Below are 21,442 nucleotides of genomic sequence, written 5' to 3' on the forward strand. Positions count from 1 at the left end.
CCTGAAAAACAACCCCATACTATAATCCCCCTCCACCAAATGATTTGGACCAGTGCACAAAGCAAAGTCCATAAAGACATGGATGAGTGAGTTTGGGGTGGAGGAACTTGACTGGCCTACACAGAGTCCTGACCTCAACCTGATAGAATGATACCTTTGGGATGAATAAGAGCTGAGACTGCGAGCCAGGTCTTCTTGTCCACATCAGTGCCTGACCTCACATATGCGCTTCTGGAAGAATGGTCATACTTTCCCATAGACACACTCCTAAACCTTGTGGACAGCCTTCCCAGAAGAGTTGAAGCTGTTGTAGCTGAAAAGGGTGGGCCAAATCAATATCGAACCCTACGGACTAAGACTGGGATGCCATTAAAGTTCATATGCGTGTAAAGGCTGGCATCCCAATACTTCTGGTAATATAGTGTATATCTGACTATATATGTGTAGGCAAGTATTCTAGTAATTGTTTGTGTGGTTCAAACTCCAAAAGAAGAAAAAAATCCATCCGTGTCAGTCCAGAAAGGTAGAGAGAAAAGGGACCATCACCAGCACCCAACAACACTGACTCTTACCATCAGTGCAATTTGGTAATGCACTTAAAGCACGTTCCTTAACTCAGCGATCCAATCAAGAGCATATCATCAGATGGTATATATATTCCTGCATGTGGCCATTGAATTATTACTGAGGGTATATCTGGTGGAGGGTGGTGGAGTCCATATTTATATATATATATATACCATCTGATGATATGCTCTTGATTGGATTCAGGAATGTGCTTTAAGTGCATTACCAAATTGCACTGATGGTAAGAGTCAGTGTTGTTGGGTGCTGGTCCCTTTTCTCTCTACCTTTCTGGACTGACACGGGTGGATTTTTTCTTCTTTTGGAGTTTGAACCACACAAACAATTCATATGAACTTTGTTTCTGTTATATTTTTGTTTAAGCGCTACACCATAACTTTTTATTACTTTGTATTGCGTCCAGCAATATTGTGTGAGCTGCTGTATTTCTATTCACTTTTGTTTTTTGCTTATAGCGCAACAAATTTTATTTTTATTTTTTAAAGTATTCTAGTACACTGGGATGTGAATATCAACATTTTGAGGTTATGTTTGGTGGAAACACTTATTATTTATCTCAGTGTAAATGTTTATTACATGTTCACAATAATACCCCAGTCCTGAAGAAACAGAACATGACTTTGAAACATGTTGATATGGATGTTGAGACATTCACAGCTGTAAATAGAGTAGCTTGTTACATACACATATATAAGGCCAATGCCAGTGAATGCCAGCAGGATTCTGCCCAGACTAACTTTGACTAAACAGACGTTATCAAAGACTTCTGTCTCCTGTTATATTTTTTATAGAGTTAATGGTTGTTCCTCGTTATTACATCAAATTACAAGACCGACTGCTTCTGGCTCATCCTTGCTTCCGAGCATGCGTGTTTGTACTTTGGACCTTTGTCGGAAAATCCGACAACAGACATTTGTCCGCGGAAAATTTTAAAGCCTGCCATCCAACATTTGTCAGTGGAAAATCCAACAACAATTGTCCGATGGAGCATACAAATAGTCAGATTTTCCACCAACAGCCTGTCATCATACATTTTCCGTCGGAAAATCCGATCGTGTGTACGAGGCTTTAGGCTCTAAAGCGCGACTCTTTCTGCCAGCTTAATTCCAATATAAAATCTAAAGTGAAAAATCTGCATCACAGAACAGTTCCAATAAAAAAGTGGAACATTTTATTAGTTACATAAGGCTGCAGACACAGGAAAGGTTTCCTGCAGGGCTGTGATTTTAGCCTTATGTAACTAATAAAATGTACTACAGGTACTCCTCACTTAATGACCGGGTTCTGTTCCAATGACCAGTTTGTTAAACAAATTTGTTGTTACACGAGGAGCCACAAGTAATCAATATTTGAAGCATTCATAACTACTGTACTGTACTGAACAATACAATGATGTATAGCACGTCGTTCGGGTGGGGAGAGGTGGTCTTAAGTCCGAGTAGTCGTTAAATGAGGAGTATCTGTACTTTTTTTTTATTGGAACTGTTCCGTGATGCAGAATTTTCACTACCGACATTTACGGAAGCTCTTATGCACTGTACACACGGTCGGACATTCTGACCACAAAATCCGTCAGATTTTTTCAGACGGATTTTGGCCGAAACTTGTATTGCATACAAATGGTCGGACAAAGTTGTCGGAAAATCCGATTGTTCGGAATGAGGTGACGTAATTCAAGTACGACGGGACTATAAAGAGGCCAGTAGCCAATAGCTTTTGTCTTGTAATTTATTATGAGCATGCGTGGCACTTTGTCTGTTGGAATTCTCTACACACGATCGGATTTTGTTGTTAGAAAATTGTAGATCCAGTTCTCAAACTTTTTCCGCCTGAAATTCCGACGGAAAAAGTCCGATAGAGCCCACACACGATCGGACTTTCCGACAACATAATCCGATCTGACTTTTTCCGTCTGAATTTCCGACCGTGTGCACACACTTTCAAATGGTCACAAACAATATTTAAATATCATCATCACTCATTACCCCCGAACAGATGTGGTGTACTTGAAGCTAATTTGATATGATTCTGTCTTTGATATAACAGAATAATGTGTATTCTGCTATTATATATCTGTCTTTTTTCCAGATGACGGCAAACTGTCATTTGAAGAATTCCAGACGTACTTTTCTGATGGAGTCCTTAATCAAGAGGAACTACGAAAAATGTTCACCCGGATAGACAGTCAGCAAAGCAAGTATGTAAATCATAAGAGATGGAAGGCTTAGGCTGGACATACAGGAGGACACAATGGGGTTTTATTTACTAAAGCTGGAGAGTGCAAAATCAGTCTCACTTCTGTATAAAAACCAGCTTGCAGGTTTTATTGTCAAAGCTTAATTGAAAAAGCTAAGGTTAGAAGCTGATTGGTTTCTCTGCAAAAGTGAGACTGATTTTGCACTCTCTATGACTGTGTGAAGCTGCCAATAATTAAATAGAATAGTTATTCCTGCGCTCCAATGGAATATGAATAAATAATGGTCAATGGTGCTGCAACCACCATATGGGCCAAACACAAGTGATGATGTAGCTACCAATAATATGACAGGCCAATATATGGGAGGTGTTGTGACTGTATCCAAGTAGACTGGAAACTCTCTGGTCACCGATGATCCATTACTTGCTCTCTCTTCACATGGACCATGTCTAGAGTTGCACACATCTTATATGTTTGGTAGTTACTTTGAGGATGACCTTGCATGTGCTGATATAACAATCTCTGGTGAGCCTTATAGATGAAAGCCAGTTGCAGGAACCACAATGGAAAATAGCTTTTCTTATTTCTGTATTTCTTACACATTCCACTAGGCCCGGATTAGGACAAAAAATAGGTCTGGGTGTTTTAGACTGATCAACCATTTTTTTTTTAAACCAGATTACAAATAATGACAACTACTGGTTTCTCTGTGTTTTTTAGTTATATTTAGCCTGCTTCAGTAATTGTAAATTATCAATCATTTGGAAATATGCAAAAATAGCAGAATTTCTAACCTCTTCCAGTCTATTGTGAATCTTTGAGGCCACAGACCGTTGACATCCTTCAATATGTGGTTGGTTGTGAGGCATAGCGGGTGCAAAGATGGTGAAAGCCATTGGGCGCCAGACATTTCTGATATGCAAAAGAGGTTTTATTTCTTTTAACAGTCCTTTTTTTATTTTGCAAAGGAAAGGGGGTTAGGGCTGGCACACCCTTAAGTGGTTGCAATTTCAATAGGCAGACTCAGAGATTTCAATTGGAAGACAGTCGTACAGGGAAAGGCCCCAGCCAGGTGCCACTTCTGCACGTGCAAATTTGCTGTCTCCTATGGCAGCAGTATTTAACAGTTCCTAACGCAAAGTTTAACAGTTCTCTCAGCTTCACTACAATGTCTCCTTGTAGCTCTTCAGCCCCTGGAGCTCCTGATCTCTCACTGGACTCTCTGATTCGCTTACTCTGAATCCTGTGAGCTCCTCAAAGCTTTTGCAGTGGAATCTCCCGCAAATGTCACCGACGCTTCCCTGCTGGGTCCCTAGCTTGGCACTCCAGATAACTTTCAAGCTTCACCCCTGCTGACTGGCTCGGCCCCTGGCTTGACACTCAAGGATGCTCTGCAAGCATTACCTCTGCTGGTTGGGTCCCTGACTTGATCACTGCCTAAAGTTTTCAGATTTGTGAGAATGTTACTCTGCTACTTGCTTCAGTTATTCACTATGGTCCCTGGTAAAGGTGACGACAGCTTCCCTTCTACCTCCAACCATGTCAGGTTCTCTGGCCAGCAGAACCGCCACCTTGGGTTGAACTGCAGGCCGCAGTCCCAACTCTGCGCTGCCCTCTTACTTCTGGATAGGCCCTCACACAGCCTGGCAGCCAGATGTCCCCTGGGATAGGCCCAATCTCCAGCCTAGCAGCCCGGGGCAGACAACAGACATCCACCCAGATGGTGGTCCAGGTGGCACAGAACATAGATCACCTGACTCCATAGAGCACAACAAGGCCAATCTTAGGGAGAAATCAATGGATCTCTAACGACTATCCACAGTAGCTACTCCTGACAAGGAATTTGGTGAGGAGCTCCCTGACTAAACCCCAGGGCGCTACGGGTGGAGACACAGCTCCCTGTTCTAGAGCTTAGAATACTACGCAGACAGAAGATACAGAGACTGAACAGAGGCAAGTCTAAGCAAACAAAAGTCTTATAGGTGGTGATCAGGCTGGTGGAAGGGGACAGAAGCTTACTGCTTTGGTTCTGTGACCAAGATGCTCCCCTTCAATGCACCACCAGGGGCAGATATCCCTTTGCCCCCCCCCCCCTCCATAGCCATGCCCATAGTGTATCCTACACACTGTGCATAGCCTGATAAATCTTTATTCCTCCTCCGACGGGTTCCCTAGGCTACCAGCCTACTGTCCCTCCCTGAATGCCGACATCCTCTACTGAGTGCCTGCATCCCTATTGAATGCCCACATTTTTATGAGTGCTGGCATCTCTATTAAATGCCGCAAGATGTGACATACTGCAGCAAAATTACTCGAGCAGAGTAAGTTCCTGCTCGTGTCCTCCCTGGAGACCCACACCAGACCCAATATGCAAGTATTTGCATAGCAGAATCTGTTTTCTGTCTTCCATGTCTTGCATGCTGCAATCCTCCCTTGCCACTTAGAATAAAACTATTTATGGGCTCTAATACCACCTTCTGGGCACACCTCCCCAGGGATTGGCTGAATAAATATTCAGAATGCAGCCTCTGCCTTCCCTCCCACTATGTTCTAGAGTAGATTTCTAGAATACAGGGGGAAGGAGCAGAGCAGCAGCTTGTGAAAACCTGAGCAGCCCTAATCAATCAATCCCTACTCCACTGATTAAAGTGGAGCAAAATTACATTTATATAGCAACCTTTCCTAAACCTAGGAGAGTGCTACATTTTTTTTTATCTGGATCTCACCTGGTATTAGCCTCTTCCAGTCCATGTACAGCAGAGCGCAGACTGAGAAGGGAAGATGCAACAAATGTCCATCAGCTGTGCTTCATGTTTATAGGAATAGACAGAAGAGTGACAGAGAGATGGGCTCATCAGTTTGCTGCTTCTCTTTTAACTGTCCAGTCACAAGCTGGTGGAAGGACTAGACCTGTATGTAATACATAACTGCAGCAGAGATAAAGCAGGTCCCCTGCCTTGCCAAACAGGAATGTGCCCTGTGATAGAGCTAAATAAATATAAGAACTAGATGGATAGAGATACAAATCTTTTGCCAGGTAAAGCAGCTCCCTTTCAATCCAACTGGATTTTATTGGTACGTTCAATAAAGTATACAGTAAGAATATTATCACAGTAAATGTCAATGAGGGTGACAATAATTACAGCATGAGGCATGGAAGAAGATCCCATATAGGGAGGAGATTGCAATTAGAAATAATAGGGGGTTTACAGTGCAGGGTAATACGACAGAAAATATGTAAACATAGCACACATAGCACAGCAAATAATCATCCTTCTAATGGTTCCCACTCCACTGAGAGTGATATTAGGAGCTCAACAATTTGTATATATATATATATATATATATATATATATATATATATATATATATATAAAAAGTATCTGGAGGGGGCTTCATTATATAGTCTCTGGGGCTTGTAACCACTTATCCCAAATTTTACCATATTTGGAAGGACAACCTCTATGTAGATAAATAGTTTTTTTGTATTTTAAACCATTGTTTACTTCCATTAGACACATTTTAAACGCAGGTGGGGTAGGCCTCATCCACTGTTTTGCCATGGTTTTTCTAGCAGAGAATAACATTTCATTTAGGAATATCTTGCTGAATTTGTTGATGTCTGGTTTGGGGTATATGCCTAGTAGGCACAATTTGGGGTTTAATGTGATGGGGGATCCCATAGTGTCGTGAAGGAATTGGACTACTTGTGCCCAAAAGCCCTGCATCTTGGGACAATCCTAGATCAGGTGGTAGAATGTGCCCGAAGCCCGGGTGCACCGTAGGACAGTTGGCTGTTTGGTCCTGTCTGTACGTCGACACTCTAGTTGGGGTAAGGTATGCCCGATGGGCGATGTATATCTGTGTGAGGCGATCTGACAATTTGGGGGATACCAGTTTGCAATGATCTAGGGCTTCACACCATTCCTCATCCTCGAGTGCCCCAACATTTTCCTCCCACCTACCCTTTAGTGCATAGGCTGACCTGCTCGCAGAGGGCGCGAGTAACATATTGTAGAATGTAGATATCAGTTTTTTGGGGTCCGAGCTACATATTACAGCCACAAAGGGGTTCACTTCAAGTGGGGTAAAACCTGTTGAGAATTGCATTCTAAAAGCATGACGGAGCTGAAGATAACGGAAAATAGTGAGGCCGGGAGTCCAAATTTGTCTCTTAGCATATCGAATTGTTTTAGATCACCGTTGGAGATCAAGTGGCATAGGTAGTATGCCCCCTGGATTACCATAGTTCCGAGACTGGTAGGGAGCGAACCTCTGGTAGGTCAAGATTAAACCAAAGGGGAGTGTGTTCATGCAGTGCTGGTGATTGCATTTTGGTCATCATTATGTCCCAGATAGATCTGTAATGGTGTAATAAAGATGTTCTGTCTTTGGATAAGTTGAGATTTTGCGTTCGACCGATAATGGTTACAAGGGGGTCCCTGGTTCAGTGGGACCACTTGGGGCAAAGGAAGGTTAAGAATCTTGCTCTATCAGATTTCTCAATATGGAACAGTTGTGATAGTTGTGCTGCCATATAATACATATTGAGCTCAGGTAGTGATGTTCCTCCCAAATCAGTAGGGTTCTTCAAATTGTGCCATGGAAGATTATGCATACTTTTCCCCCATATGAATTTGTTAAGGATAATTTCCATCGCCTTGTAGTGCCAAAGCACCAGATATACCGGGGAGTGCCAGAGTATATATAAGATTTTGGGTAACAACGCCATTTTAACAAGGTTGATGCGCCCCATGACTCCCAGCGGCAATCTGGTCCAAATTTAAGTCTTGTGCTTGAGCATATCAAAGAGAGGTTGTACATTTAGTCTGACATAGTCTGCTGGTGTCCTGGTAACGTGTATACCTAGATATTTAATACGATCGACTCTTTGTAGAGGGAGTTGAGCCTGTACTTGGGTCTCTGGGAAGCTATCTAATGGGAGCATTTGTGATTTGTCCCAATTCATTTTTAGCCCTGAGAAGGAGCCAAATCGTTCTATAGTGGCTAAGGCCTTTTGGAGTGCGTATGTCGATCCGTCAATAGATAGCAGTGTGTCGTCGGCTTAGGTGCTGACTGTCTCCGTTATGGGCCCAAGCATGACCATAGGTAGGTCCATTCGACTGAATCAAATGCCTTTGCTGTGTCCAGCGCAACTACCATTCTAGTGCCGTATTGTCATGTTGCGTCTGCAGATTAATGAATAGTCTCCTCAAATTAAAGAAGGTATTCCTTCCTGGCATGAAACCCGCTTGGTCATCATGTATGAGGGAAAGAATAACCGTGTTGAGGCGGGTAGCCAGGATCTTAGCAAGGACCTTGACATCGACTTGCAATAGGGATATATGGCGATATGATTCTGGATGGTGTGTGTCCTTACCAGGTTTGGGGATTAATACTATCGTGGCTTTACGCATTGAGGAGGGCATAATGGAGGTCTCGAATATATGGCTGTATAGTTTGTGGAGTCTAGGGACTAGAAACTCGGAGTATGTAGAATAAAGTTCCACCGGGAGTCCATCGGAACCTGGTGACTTGGAGCGGGGGAAGGCCGCTATGGCTTCAGCTATTTCCTCTGTGGAGAGGAGTCTATCAAGATCCCTCATCTGTTGGTCCGTAAGGTGTGGTAGTTGTATCTCGCCTAGAAAAGATTCAATGGTTGGTTGAGCATCTCCTACTGTCGAGGTGTATAGGTTGGTGTAGAAGCCCCTGAATATCTTAGTGACTTTTCTGGGTTCTAGTATCATCGTGCCATCATCAGAGCTAAGTGAAATTACTACAGCAGGGCGGTCCTCGCAATGTACCAGGTAGGCCAGTAACTTACCGGCCTTTTCACCATGTTCGTTGTGGGGTCATGCAGAAATTCCTGCTCTGCTCTAGATAGATCATCTATCGCTGTCTTTAGATCAGCCGAAGAGGCTAGTTTTAGACTATTTATGCGTGCAACCAGGGTTAAAGCTGCTCCCTTTTATTTCATCTGTGTATTTATCTGATTGCCCGGAGTTCCGCTTTAAGTGCTCTACATCGCTATTCATGTGAAATAAAAGTTCTTGATGGAGGAAAACTGGAAACAATTAAACTGTCAACAGTCAAAAGTCAGGAAAGAGGGAACATTGAATCCACAGACTGTTTGAAACCATGGATCAGAAGAAGATTGACAAGGATTAGCTCATTTATGTTGGCCCTTTGTCTGGAAGACATCTGTAAGGAATGGAGAACTATAGAAAAAAATAAAATAAAGGAGAATAAATATAAAAGAACACACTTGTATGAAGAGAAATGACTCAAGGTTGTGCGGTGAATATGCCTGGTGATATGTAGAATTACTCTGAGTCATTGACAGAGACAATTGATGCAGCAACCAATTATGGTTTATAGCAAAGCCTCGTTTGGTCTCAGTCGTTCTCTCAGCAGGGTGCATTAACAATTTGAGATAAATCTTTAAGATTATAGCTTTACTACAATAAATTTTATTCCAGAGGAATTATACCGCATCTTCGAAAAGATGTCTGTTTATTTTATCTGTTGTTTAGCAGAGCCATGATTATATATATCAATGTTTCTCAGCCTTTTTTTTTTCAGTTGCAACACCCTATAAAAGTATACAAAATCTTGAGGTACCCCAGTCTAAAATGTAAAAAATTTAACATTATTAATGGGAAACCTAAACCTGGGACGATGTATACAACCTTCACATAAGAGGTTGCCCCATTTAAACCAAAGCCCCCCCCTTCACATCAGAGGTCTCCAATCATCTTCTGTCTGCTTAGGTCTCCCTTCACATCAGAGGTCCCCCCCATCAAATCAGAGCCCTCCTTTCACATCGGAGGTCCCCCCATCAAATCAGAGCCCTCCTTTCACATCAGAGGTCCCCCCATCAAATCAGAGCCCTCCTTTCACATCAGAGGTCCCCCATCAGATCAGAGCCTTTCCTTCACATCAGAGGTGCCCCTAATTTATAAGCCCCCCTTCACATCAGAAGTCCCCCTTTATATCAGCAGCCCACCTTTAAATCAGAGGTCGCCCCATCAAATCAGTGTCCACCTTCATATCAGAGGTCCCCAAAACCCATCACATCAGGGTCACTCCTTCACATAAGAGGTCCCCCCATTAAACCAGAGGCCCCCCATCACATCAGTACCCCCCTTATACATCACAGATGTCCCTATGCATGAGAGCCTCCCTGAACATCAAAGGGTCACCCCATCAAATCAGAGCCCCCCTTTCCATCAAAAGTCCCCCTTCACATCAGAGGTCGCTCCATCAAATCAGAGTCCCCCTTCACATCAGAGGTTCCCCCTTCACATCAGAGGGTCCCCCTTTACATCAAAGGTCCCCCTTCATATCAGAGGTCGCCCCATCAAATCAGAGCTTTCCCATTCACATCAGAGGTCCTCCTTTACATCAAAAGCCCCCCTTCACATTAGAGGTCACGCCATTAAATCAAAGTCCCCCTTTAAATCAGAGGTCATCCCATCAAATCAGAGCCCTCCCTTTACATCAGAGGGTCCCCCTTTACATCAAAGGTTCCCCTTTATATCAGAGGTCGGCCCATAAAATCAGAGCCCTCCCTTCACAACAGAGATCCTCTCATCAAATCAGAGCCCTTCCTTCACAGCATAGGTCCCCTCATCAAATCAGAGTCCTCTTTTCACATGAGAGGTCCCCCTTTATATCAGAATCCTCCCTTCACATCAGAGGTCACCGCATCAAATCAGAGTCCCCCTTCATATGAGAAGTCCCCAATCCCATCAGAGGCCCCCCATCACATCAGAGTCACCCCTTTACATAAGAGGGCCCCAATGATATCAGAGGTCCCATGAAACCAGAGTCACCCCTTTATATCAGAGGCCCTCCATAACATCAGTGCCCCCCTTTTACATCATAGGCCTACCTATACATGAGAGCTCCCCATCACATCAGTCTGCCCTATACATTAGACATCCCCTTTAACATCAGGGCCTCCCCATCATACATCCTCCATAACAGAGCTCCTCAATCACACAGTCCCCTCTTGACGCCAGAGCCCTATCTTTTGTCTCCAGCATTGCTGCAGAGGGCAGGAGGCAGAGGAGGCGGACTTCTGTATTCACTTGAATGTTGGGGGGTGGCCCTGCATACTACCTGCCCTCGATCATGTATTGACATGGTTCAGGTTAGCCGATGTTGTGTCGAGAAATGCCCGCTATCGAGAAGTGCCCGGGATGAACAGCACATGCGTCACGCAAGCGCTGTATGGACGGCGAGATGGCGCCTGCGCACATAATAGCCGACAGAATACAGAATAATTTCTGTCAGATTGTGTCCTGCGCTCACGTGGTGAGTTAATGTCTGTGAGGTGTATTTCTACACCTTGTGGGCGGATTTATAAATAATGGGCAGTTGGGGGCGGAATTTTTAAAGATGCCCCCAGCGCTGCAAAACAAAATTTATGCTATTCTCGAAGAAGAAAGAGCTGGATGCATTCCTAAATGAACAAAATATAACTAGATACTATTTTTTAGAGGTATTGATGCCAGGGGTAGTTGATCCATGGAAGACCCGATTGCCTTCCAGGGAATCAGGAAGGAATTTTTATCCTCGTTGGAGCTTGATTGGTTAACCACTTACAGACCGGACCATTTTGCTGGCTTAAGACCAGACCACTTTTTGCGATTCGGCACTGCGTCACTTTAACTGACAATTGCGCGGTCATGCAACGTGGCTCCCAAACAAAATTGACGTCCTTTTTTTCCCACAAATAGAGCTGTCTTTTGGTGGTATTTGATCACCTCTGCGGTTTTTATTTTTTGCGCTATAAACAAAAATAGAGCGACAATTTTGAAAAAAACGCATTATTTTTAACTTTTTGTTATAATAAATATCCCCCAAAAATATATAAAAAAACTTTTTTTTGCCTCAGTTTAGGCCGAAACGTATTCTACATATTTTTGGTAAAAAAAATCGCAATAAGCGATTATTGATTGGTTTGCGCAAAAGTTATAGCGTTTACAAAATAGGGGATAGTTTTATGGCATTTTTATTAATAATTTTTTTTTACTAGTAATGGCGGTGATCAGCGATTTTTATTGTGACTGCGACATTATGGTGGACACATCGGACATTTTTGACACCGTTTTGGGACCATTGTCATTTATACCGAAATCACTGCTATATAAATGTGTAAATTCCTGTGTAAATGACACTGGCAGTGAAGGGGTTAACCAGTGGGTGGCAGTGTAGGGGTTAAGTGTTCCTAGGGGCGTGTTACTAATTGTTGGGGGCTGGGCTTTCATTTAGTGAACACTGATCTCTGCTCCAATCACATGGAGCAGAGATCAGCGTCACTAGTTGCTAGGCAGAATGGAGAAATGCTGTTTACAACTGCATTTCTTCATTCGGCCGCCCCGTGAGACGATCGCGGGTATGCCCACGACCGGACTCACGGGGGCCCATTTGCCTGCCTGTGCCATTCTGCCGACGTACATCGGCGTGCGCTGGTCGGGAACTGGTTAAACTAGATGGACTTGCGTCTTTTTTCAACCTGACTAACTATGTAACTATTAACTATGTGAGTTGTGGCGCATCACAAAGCATGTTCCATTAAAGAAGCTCATTATTTTTTAAAATAACATCTAATTTTCTAGTCCTTAATAATGCAACTTCTAAAATTCAACAGTTTAAGAAGCATTGAATGGATGGAAATAATGGTCTATCGGAGAGACTACATCTCCGTTCCATCATAAATAACACGCATAAGATATCTTTGGTGAATCATTTTTGCCAGCTAGTTATGGGCTAATTGTGCTATCTGATTACTTCTGTTTTTTTTTCAGGATGTCTAATTATTCTTAATTTGTTCCAATGGGAACTATTTTCTGTATTGTTTTCCAGATGTTTCATTGGTTCTTTTTAAATGTTTCCCATGGCAACGAAGTTGTTATATCATCTAAACTGCTAACATGAGACTTACAGTCTTTTCGATTTTATTTAAATTATGACAGATGAATCCCAAATTGGCCTTTATCTCCTCTAATGTTGGAATTCAAATTTCCAAGAGATGCAGAATACTATTAAACAAAGCACTCTAGGAATGGGGGTCTTATTTTTACCAATAACATGTTGGGTGGGGACAACATCATTGTGTTAAACGTTCAACAACAGACATAGACTATTCCTTTTGTAGACTTGGCAGAAGTTCACTTATTTTTAACCATTGAGTTCCCCTTTCCTGACCTAGGGCTTTTTTGCACCCTCTGCTATTGTTGAGCTTAACCCCTAAGGAGCCACTATATTATTGGGTCCTTCCAAACTTCACAAATGGTGCACTGACCTACTGTTGCCCCAAGCACTCCCAGACCCACCATTGGTGACTCAATGACTGACATCCATTCCATCGATCACTTCTTGTGGGTTTTTTTTTTTTTGCCCAAAGTTTTCGGGGCAGAGAGGGATAGAGATTACAGATACCCAAAAATAGTGGCATAGCAAGACTAGCAATATGAATAGCAATAAGCTGAGCAATCTTCTCTGAATGTGCTCCCCTGTAACAGCCACCTTCCTGATTTCCAGACCCTAGCATAGGCCTGTTCCCAATCTTCAGGATCTGGTAGGCAAAAGGGCCTTTTCATCAGCTACCAACTCCCTAGGCAGCAGCCCTGGGAAACCAAGGACACCCCAACACTACACCCTCTCCTGGAAATGTTTGAAAGGTGAAAGGCTCTTCAACACTACTTTGTCACCTGGAGAGCCTGGGAAGCTAAGGACCCTTCTAAAAGGACTCCTTGGATATTTTTTCGTTTTCCCCAGCCCACATCATTGGCAATAACCCTCCTAATGAATGGCTGAAGTGAGATAAGTCTGCATAACCCATAACATTGTATCTCGTTGCCCTGAGTTATCTATTTAAGGTGGCTCCCTTCTCTTGCAGCATCCTATGCAGTCACCTCTGCATGCAGGAACTAGAGTTGTGTGTCCCTAAACTGTATTCATCAATAGAAACCTCATTTGCTATGTAGTTACCCATCCTATTCATTTGTTCAGATCTTCTTACTTAATGTGATTGTAGCCGCATTAGTGCAATTGTGACAGAGAAAATTGAGTACTGTCCGTGATACTTTTTTATCCTGCAGAGAAGTTATTTCCCTACTTAGCTTAGTATATAAATACAGAGATTGAACTGTTTACCCCATCCTCCAGGTTGTTTATGAACAAATTAAACAGGATTGGTCCCAGCACAGAACCCTGTGGGACCCCACTACCCACCCCTGACCATTCAGAGTATTCCCCATTTATTACCACCCTCTGAACTCGCTCTTGTAGCCAGTTTTCAATTCATGTACTCGCCCTATGGTCCATGCCAAAGGACCTTATTTTGTACAGTAAACATTTATGGGGAACTGTATCAAATGCTTTTGCAAAATTCAGATACACCACATCTATGGGCCTTCCTTTATCTTCATGGCAACTTACCTCCTCATAGAAGGTTAATAGATTGGTTTGGCAAGAACGATTCTTCATGAATCCATGCTGATTACTGCTGATGATACAGTTTTCTTTACTAAAATCTTGTATATAGTCCCTTATCATACCCTCCAAGAGCTTGCATACTATTGATGTTAGGCTAACTGGTCTGTAATTCCCAGGGATGTATTTTGGGCCTTTTTTAAATATTGGCGCTACATTGGCTTTTCTCCAATCCGCTGGTACCATTCCAGTCAGTAGACTGATGAAAATTAGAAACAATGGTCTTGCATCTACTTGACTGAGTTCCCTAAGTACTCTCGGATGCAAGCCATCCAGTCACGGTGATTTATTAATGTTAAGTTTCCCCAAGTCTAATTCTAATTCTGTCCCCTGTTAGCCATGAGGGTGCTTCCTGTGATGTGTCACGAGGATAAAGACTGCAGTTTTGATTACTGAATCCCCCCGTTTCCCTTGTGAAGACTGAGGCGGAGAATAAATTAAATACCTTTACCATCTCCCCATCCTTTGTAACCAGATGTCCTTCCTTATTCTTTATGGAGCCAATATGGTCTGTCCTCCATATTTTACTGTTTACATACTTGGGATTTGTTTTGCTCTCTTCCGCTATGTGTATTTTGTGTTCTATCTTAGCTGCCCTAATTGCACCCTTACATTTCTTGTTGCATTCTTTATAAAGTTTGAATGCTGATGATCCCTCAACCTTGTATATTTTTCAAGGCCTTCTCTTTTGCTTTTTTTCCATTTCTTTATTAGGATTATTTTTTTAAGATATAAAGCTTCATACAAAACAAATTCAGCCGATTTGCCACCACCAGCCCTGTTTATACATATACAAATAGTCTCACATTACTTCTCATATTACTCTCATATTACTTCCTCCTCCCGCCCCCCCCCCCGATCCCCCCCTCAACCCACCCCCGAATCTCTCCAAATACCTATCTACAGTCCTGCCCCCTCACCTTCACTTACACTCATGGCGTATCTCAGTGATTGCTTGTACTTTACCCATTCTTTCCATCTCCTTTCAAACCCTTCTCCTATTTCACCACTGTACCTTAGGGACTCCATGTTACAAGTTTTGTTAATTTTACCTAGCCAGCTCTTCAATGAAGGGCTCTCTGGGTCCTTCCACTGTCTGGGGATTAAACTTTTTGCTGCATTTAGGAGATGAGGCAGCAGTGATCTCCTATATTGTTTGATAGACATACTAACCCCATGGAACAGACAAACCCATGGCTCCTCCGATATTTTAGTGCCAGTGATTTCTTCTATTGTTAGTATTACTTCTTTCCAGTATACTTTTTTATTTTGGGGCATGTCCACCAAATATGGAACATAGTTTAGAATTCTGCACATCCCCTCCAACATAGATTATAGGCCTCCCTTTGAAATTGGTGTATTTTATCTGGAGTTATATACCATCGTACCAGGCACTTGTAATTCATTTCTAACAAGCTACAATCTGGTGATATAGCATGTGTCAACCGTAATATTTTACAAACATCTACCTCCATGCCTCATGTTCCCATCTCTTCCTCCCATTTTTTGATAAATGGTGGGGGCCCCAATATTTTTAGTCTGTTCAAAATTTTGTAAATTCTCAAAATCCCTCTCCTACCATCTATCACCAAGCACAGCCTAATGGGAGCAGGCTGTCCTCCGACCTGATCGGTTGGGGGAGGGACTCCACAAAGTGTTTCAGCTGTGCATACCTCCACCTATTTATTACCAAAACATCTTTTTTATTAGTCAATTCCTGAAAAGTGCATATTTTACCATTGATTGTAATATCTTTTAATTGTGCGTCTTTTTGCTTAATCCACTTACTGAAAAACTTCTCTTTCCCTGGTGCAAAATAGTACGTGTCGCTTAGTGGTATCAGTGGGGAATTGTACTCCCACTTTTCCCTTTTGTATACCCCATCCCACATTGCCATAGCTATCTGTGTAATTGTGTGAGTGTGCCCATCTAAATCTCTCATGTGTGTCGGGATCCATATCACTTTCCCGAGAGTAACCTTACTAATCATACTTTCCAATTTGACCCAACTTTTTTCTTTATTTTTTTTTACCCATTCAACCACCCATGCCATAAGAATTGCTTTGTAGTAAGTTTTAATATCTGGTTCCCCCAAGCCCCTTTTTGCCTTATCTCTCGTTAATACCACCAAACTTATTCGGGGCTTTTTATTCTGCCAAGTGAACCTACTACTAACCTACTACTAGTAACATGTTTAATTTTTTTAAATATGTATCTGGGATTAAAATTGGAAACATTTGCATTTTATATAATATTTTAGGTAGGATTATCATTTTAAAGCTGTTTATCCTACCAATCCAAGACCTTTGTCTAGAAGCTATTTTATTTAAATCCGTTTTGATATCATTTAATAGAGGGATAAAATTTTGTTGATACATGGTTTCGAGTGTGGGTATTATTTTAACTCCTAAATACTTTAGCTCGGTGCCCCTCCATATAAATGGGAAGTCCTGTTTATAAATTCGTTCCTCTTGTGGCATAATGCTTATATTGAATATTTCTGATTTTGAGGGATTCATTTTAAAATTTGCTACATCGCCGTAAGTTTTTAAAGTTTTCAGTAAGTTAGGGAGGGTCGTCCTAGGGCTTGTAATGTAAAACAAAATATCATCGGCATATGCCGCTATTTTATGTTGCTCATTATCAATCTGTATCCCCCTAATATCAGGATTTTGTCTTACCCTGGCCAGCAGCGGTTCTAATGATAGGGAAAACAATAATGGGGACAGCCCTGTCGAGTCCCATTATACATTCCATTACATCTTAAGAGAATTGAAGTACCTCAAAGCTGATGTTGTTTTACTCCAGGAGACGCACATCTCTCAGGACTCAAATCTTAAAATATGGTCATTCGAATATCCAGTGTGGTACTATGGGGACTCTCCAACCAAATGAGCCAAGGGAGTTGCTATAGGATTTGCTAGAGGAGTAAGGTTCAGCCCTGAAGAGAGAAAGGTGGACCCGGAAGTGCGCTATTTGCTTCTAAGGGGTAGAATAAATGATGTATTCCATAGCAAATATCTATGGATCCCATAGGAATCCAATAACATTTTTATTAGGGGTGGTGGAGAAGTTTATGGATTTTAAGATAGGTGGGGCAATCATGGCTGGGGACTTTAATTTTTGTATGGATTCTGAAGTGGATTGTATGTCCTGTGCACAGCGGACTGGGACGGCTCAGTGGAATTCACTTAAAAAGAAATTATACCAACATCAATTGATGGATGCATGGAGAATACAACATGCAAAAATATGTGACTATACGTTCCACTCCGCTGTACGCGGGACATACTCGAGAATTTATTTATTTTTGGTAGAGCATAGGATGCTGAATGCGGTAATAAGTTCAAACATAGAAACTGTGACCTTCTCAGATCACGCCCCAATATCAATAAAACTAAAAATAGAGGGTGTACATAATAGGACTAATATATGGAGATTGAATAAAGACCTGATACAAGATGTAGAGGTTGTGGATAGGATAAAAAAGAGCTAGAATGGTATTTTACATGAAATAATTCAGATGTTACTTCAGAAGCCACAGTATGGGAGGCCCACAAGGCCTATATTAGGGGGACCCTGATCACAATAGGAGCGGCAAAAAAAGGAGAGTAGGCGGAAAGGTGAAGAGTTATACATAGAAATTTACGACCTTGAACAGAGTCATAATAATCCAGGTGACCACGGTACAGAATTGGAAATTATCACAAAAAAGAGAGGAACTAAAAGACCTTATTGAACAGGAAAACAGAGCGCTCTTCTATCGGCTCAAGAAGGAGAGGTACCAAGAAAATGAGGGCCAACTTTATTGAAAGTATACAAACCAGCAACGGGGAAAAGGTATACTCAACCCCAGACATTGCTGGGGCTTTTCAAGAGTATTATGGGAAATTATATTTCGATAACCCCAAAAAATCCTCCAGATAAGGTAAAAAAGAGTTGAGATAACACTAGAGCTCTATTGAACGAAATTGGCCTAAAAAGAATACCGCCTGACAAATTCTGCTCGCTAAAGGACCCCATAACGGAAGCGGAGATATTTAAAACTCTAAATGAATCACCAGCCGGGAAATGTCCAGGTCCCGATGGGCTGTCAACCGCATATTACAAAAAGTTCAGTGACATTTTAGTGGCCAAAATGTGTTCTTATATGAATGGGATAGGTGCTAACTGGGAGATACGACGGGAAGCACTAGAGGCCGCGATTACCATCATTCCTAAGGAAAGAAAGAACCCCTCTTTATGTTCAAGCTACCAGCCCATCTCCTTATTAAATGCCGACGTGAAGTTGTTTGCAAGATATTAGCTAGCAGAATGAAGACAGTAATGAACGACCTGGTGCACACTGACCAAGTGGGCTTTATCCCAGGTAGGGAAAGTAGGGATAATGACATTAGAACCCTTCTGTTAGTACAAAAGATAAAAGAGAGTAAATCCCCAGGACTACTACTGTCTATAGACGCCAAAAAAGCATTTGACAGAGTAGACTGGGGATTTATGCAGAACACACTGGAGGCATTTGGAGTGGGCCCTAAGATGACTTGCTGGATAAATGCCTTATACAATCACCCTACAGCGAAGGTCAAAATTAACAGGACAGTATCAGGGCCCTTCTCTTTTGCTTTTATATGCATTTTTACTTTGGCGTTACTTTTATTCGCTCTTTTAAATTTATTACCCAATGGGATGCACTGGCTAATGTCCTTATTTAAAGCTAACCCATCTCTCCTCCGTGTTCTTTGTTCCTAAGATTTTATCCCAATTGATATCTTCTAGGAAGGTTCGTAGTTTAGGGAAGTTGGCTCTTTTGAAATTCAGTGTCTTTGTATTTCCCTTATGTTTCCTATTTGTGTGATTTATACTGAAGCCAATTGGCCTGTGATCGCTGTTTCCTAAATTGTCCCATATTTCCACATCCATGATCAGTTCTGTATTGTTTGTAATCAGTAAATCTAGTATGCTTTATTTCTAGTTGGCTCCCAATATTATTTCCCCCTTAGCTTCATCCCTTTGGAGTTCTACCCATAAGGATTTCACCTCCTCCCTAGCTCCCTTAGTGATGTAATCTCTCACATTCACTTTTACATTATTCCTGATATACAGGCATATTCCTCCCCCTTTTTAACCCTCTCTATCAATGCGATAAAGGGTATACCCTTGAATGGTTGCCAGCCAATCATGAGAGCTGTTGATCCAAGTCTCTGAAATTCCCACAAAATATAAATCCTCCCCATACAACAGTATCTCTAGTTCACCCATCTTTTCCGCCAGACTCCTGGCATTGGTGAACATGCCATGTAGTTTATATTGGTCGCCTACTATCCTCGTATTGGGTGGCTTAATGGCTTTGTCATCGGTACCAACGTGCACCATGACAGCCGGGTCTTCCCCAGCCCCTTCCAGTTAAAGGTCCACCAGATCTGTGATGTGCCTAACCCGAGAGCCCAGTAGACAGCATACAGTTCAGCACTTCAGGTCTTTGTCACAGATTGCCCTATCTGTTTTTCGAAGAAATTCAGTTCCCTAACACCAGAAATTGTCTATCCTTTCCCTTTGCCCCCCCCCCCCCCCACCTCACTGGAGGAGTTCTTCCCCTGGCAGCTAGGAGAGTTCCTCAGCTTCAGCAGTGCTGGTCCCTGACTGGTTTCACCAATGTCACTCAATGGAGTGTACTAATTGGGATGCTCCAACCCAGGATCAGCCTCCCTTGCACTTCCCCCTCAATCCTTCTTGACTGTCCTCCATCCAGAAATAATAAGATAAAAACAATTCACACATTAAAAGATAAAATAAAAGACCAGTTCACTTTCATTCCATTGCTCTCACCCACAGTACTTTCTTTCTGCCACAAGATGGCCTCATTCTGATGGCCAGCGTCATTTAATTCACTACCTCTGAGACCAGACAATCTCAGCTTGTGACTGAACAGTGAAAGGAGAAGCAGCACACCGATGAGCTCATCTCTCTGATACTCTGCTATCTGCTCCTTTTTAGTACATGAACTAAATACAAGAGTACTGAGAACAAGAACTGTAAAAGGCTAATGTCAGATCAACTTCAGGTACTTACACTGCTTGCATTAAAAAAAAATACATTTAATGATGTTATAATGAATACAGAGCTGCAGTAATTGGTGTCTTACTGCCTAGCATTCAGTTTAAGCGTTATGTTTACCGAGTTAAACAAAGCTTTCACATGAAGACAAAAGTTCTTTGTCGCAGATGTCTCAGTGACAGTTGCCAATTTTAGTTATAGTTCTCAAACCTTTCCTGTTGGACATCATTCTTTCAATTCTGAAATAGGTCATTTTGGATTATGCTTGGTTGATAAGATCTCAGCTATGAATAGTAGGGTACATAAGTATATCCAGTTCTACAGTTATTCTTGGTATAACTACAGCTATAACAAATCACAAGAGACAAGCCGCAGACTTAATAATCATAATTGTTCATTTCAATCAGATAAATCCATGCTCTGCCTTTCAATGAGCTAAAGTGATAATGTTTCCGAAAGGGGACATTACAGAGACTGTGTTCAAAGGAATATTATTGCGGCTGATTATGTCAACCAATCACGAAGGAATAGTCAGTCTCTGAGATTAAAATATTATTATTCCATCTTTTTGTCATTCCAGTAAATCAATATTTAAAGTGTATTCATTAACTATTTTGTTCTATTACGCCTGCACAGATTTTTGAAGTATGTCTTATACCCAGTGGAAAATTACGCCATTTTTGTGCTTTTCATGAGGGTTCACGGACCCATATGCACTACATCATCTGGGCTGGGCTATGCAAGACTTCTACCATACATAGGGGCTTGGGCTACATCTGTTTTTTGTACCTTTTGTGATGGTTGCACCCCCTACATAGTGTTTTTGATATCTAGACCTTATTGGTGCTGTTGCCCACCTCCTTTTCTACAGTACTGAGGATGTGGTGCCCCTTATGTGATTCCTTTGGCCATATCTTGGTGTACTTTATCATCTTTAGAACACCCCCTTCCTGAAGAAGCATCCCTGTGAAACGCATTGAGATATTTGATCTCTCGTACAGCTTGAAATCTACTTTGTAGCAATTTTGGATATATACACTATATTGGCAAAAGTATTGGGATGACTCTTTGCATGCACTTGAACTTTAATGGCATCCCAGA

The 21,442-nt window shown here is 42.0% G+C and overlaps 1 protein-coding gene across 1 annotated transcript in view; it reads left to right on the plus strand.

Moving 5' to 3' along the window:
- The window catches only part of NECAB3 (N-terminal EF-hand calcium binding protein 3), a 145,292-nt gene that overhangs the window by 20,090 nt on the left and 103,760 nt on the right, over positions 1 to 21,442 (plus strand). Inside the window, exon 3 of the mRNA XM_077459163.1 lies at positions 2,674 to 2,782. Coding sequence (XP_077315289.1) covers positions 2,674 to 2,782 — 109 coding nt within the window. The remainder of the gene's footprint in view (positions 1 to 2,673; positions 2,783 to 21,442) is intronic.

Source organism: Lithobates pipiens, unplaced genomic scaffold (genome assembly GCF_037356315.1).
Source record: "Lithobates pipiens isolate NorthernLeopardFrog02 unplaced genomic scaffold, aLitPip1_a1.2 Scaffold_28, whole genome shotgun sequence".
Classification (NCBI taxonomy): domain Eukaryota; kingdom Metazoa; phylum Chordata; class Amphibia; order Anura; family Ranidae; genus Lithobates; species Lithobates pipiens.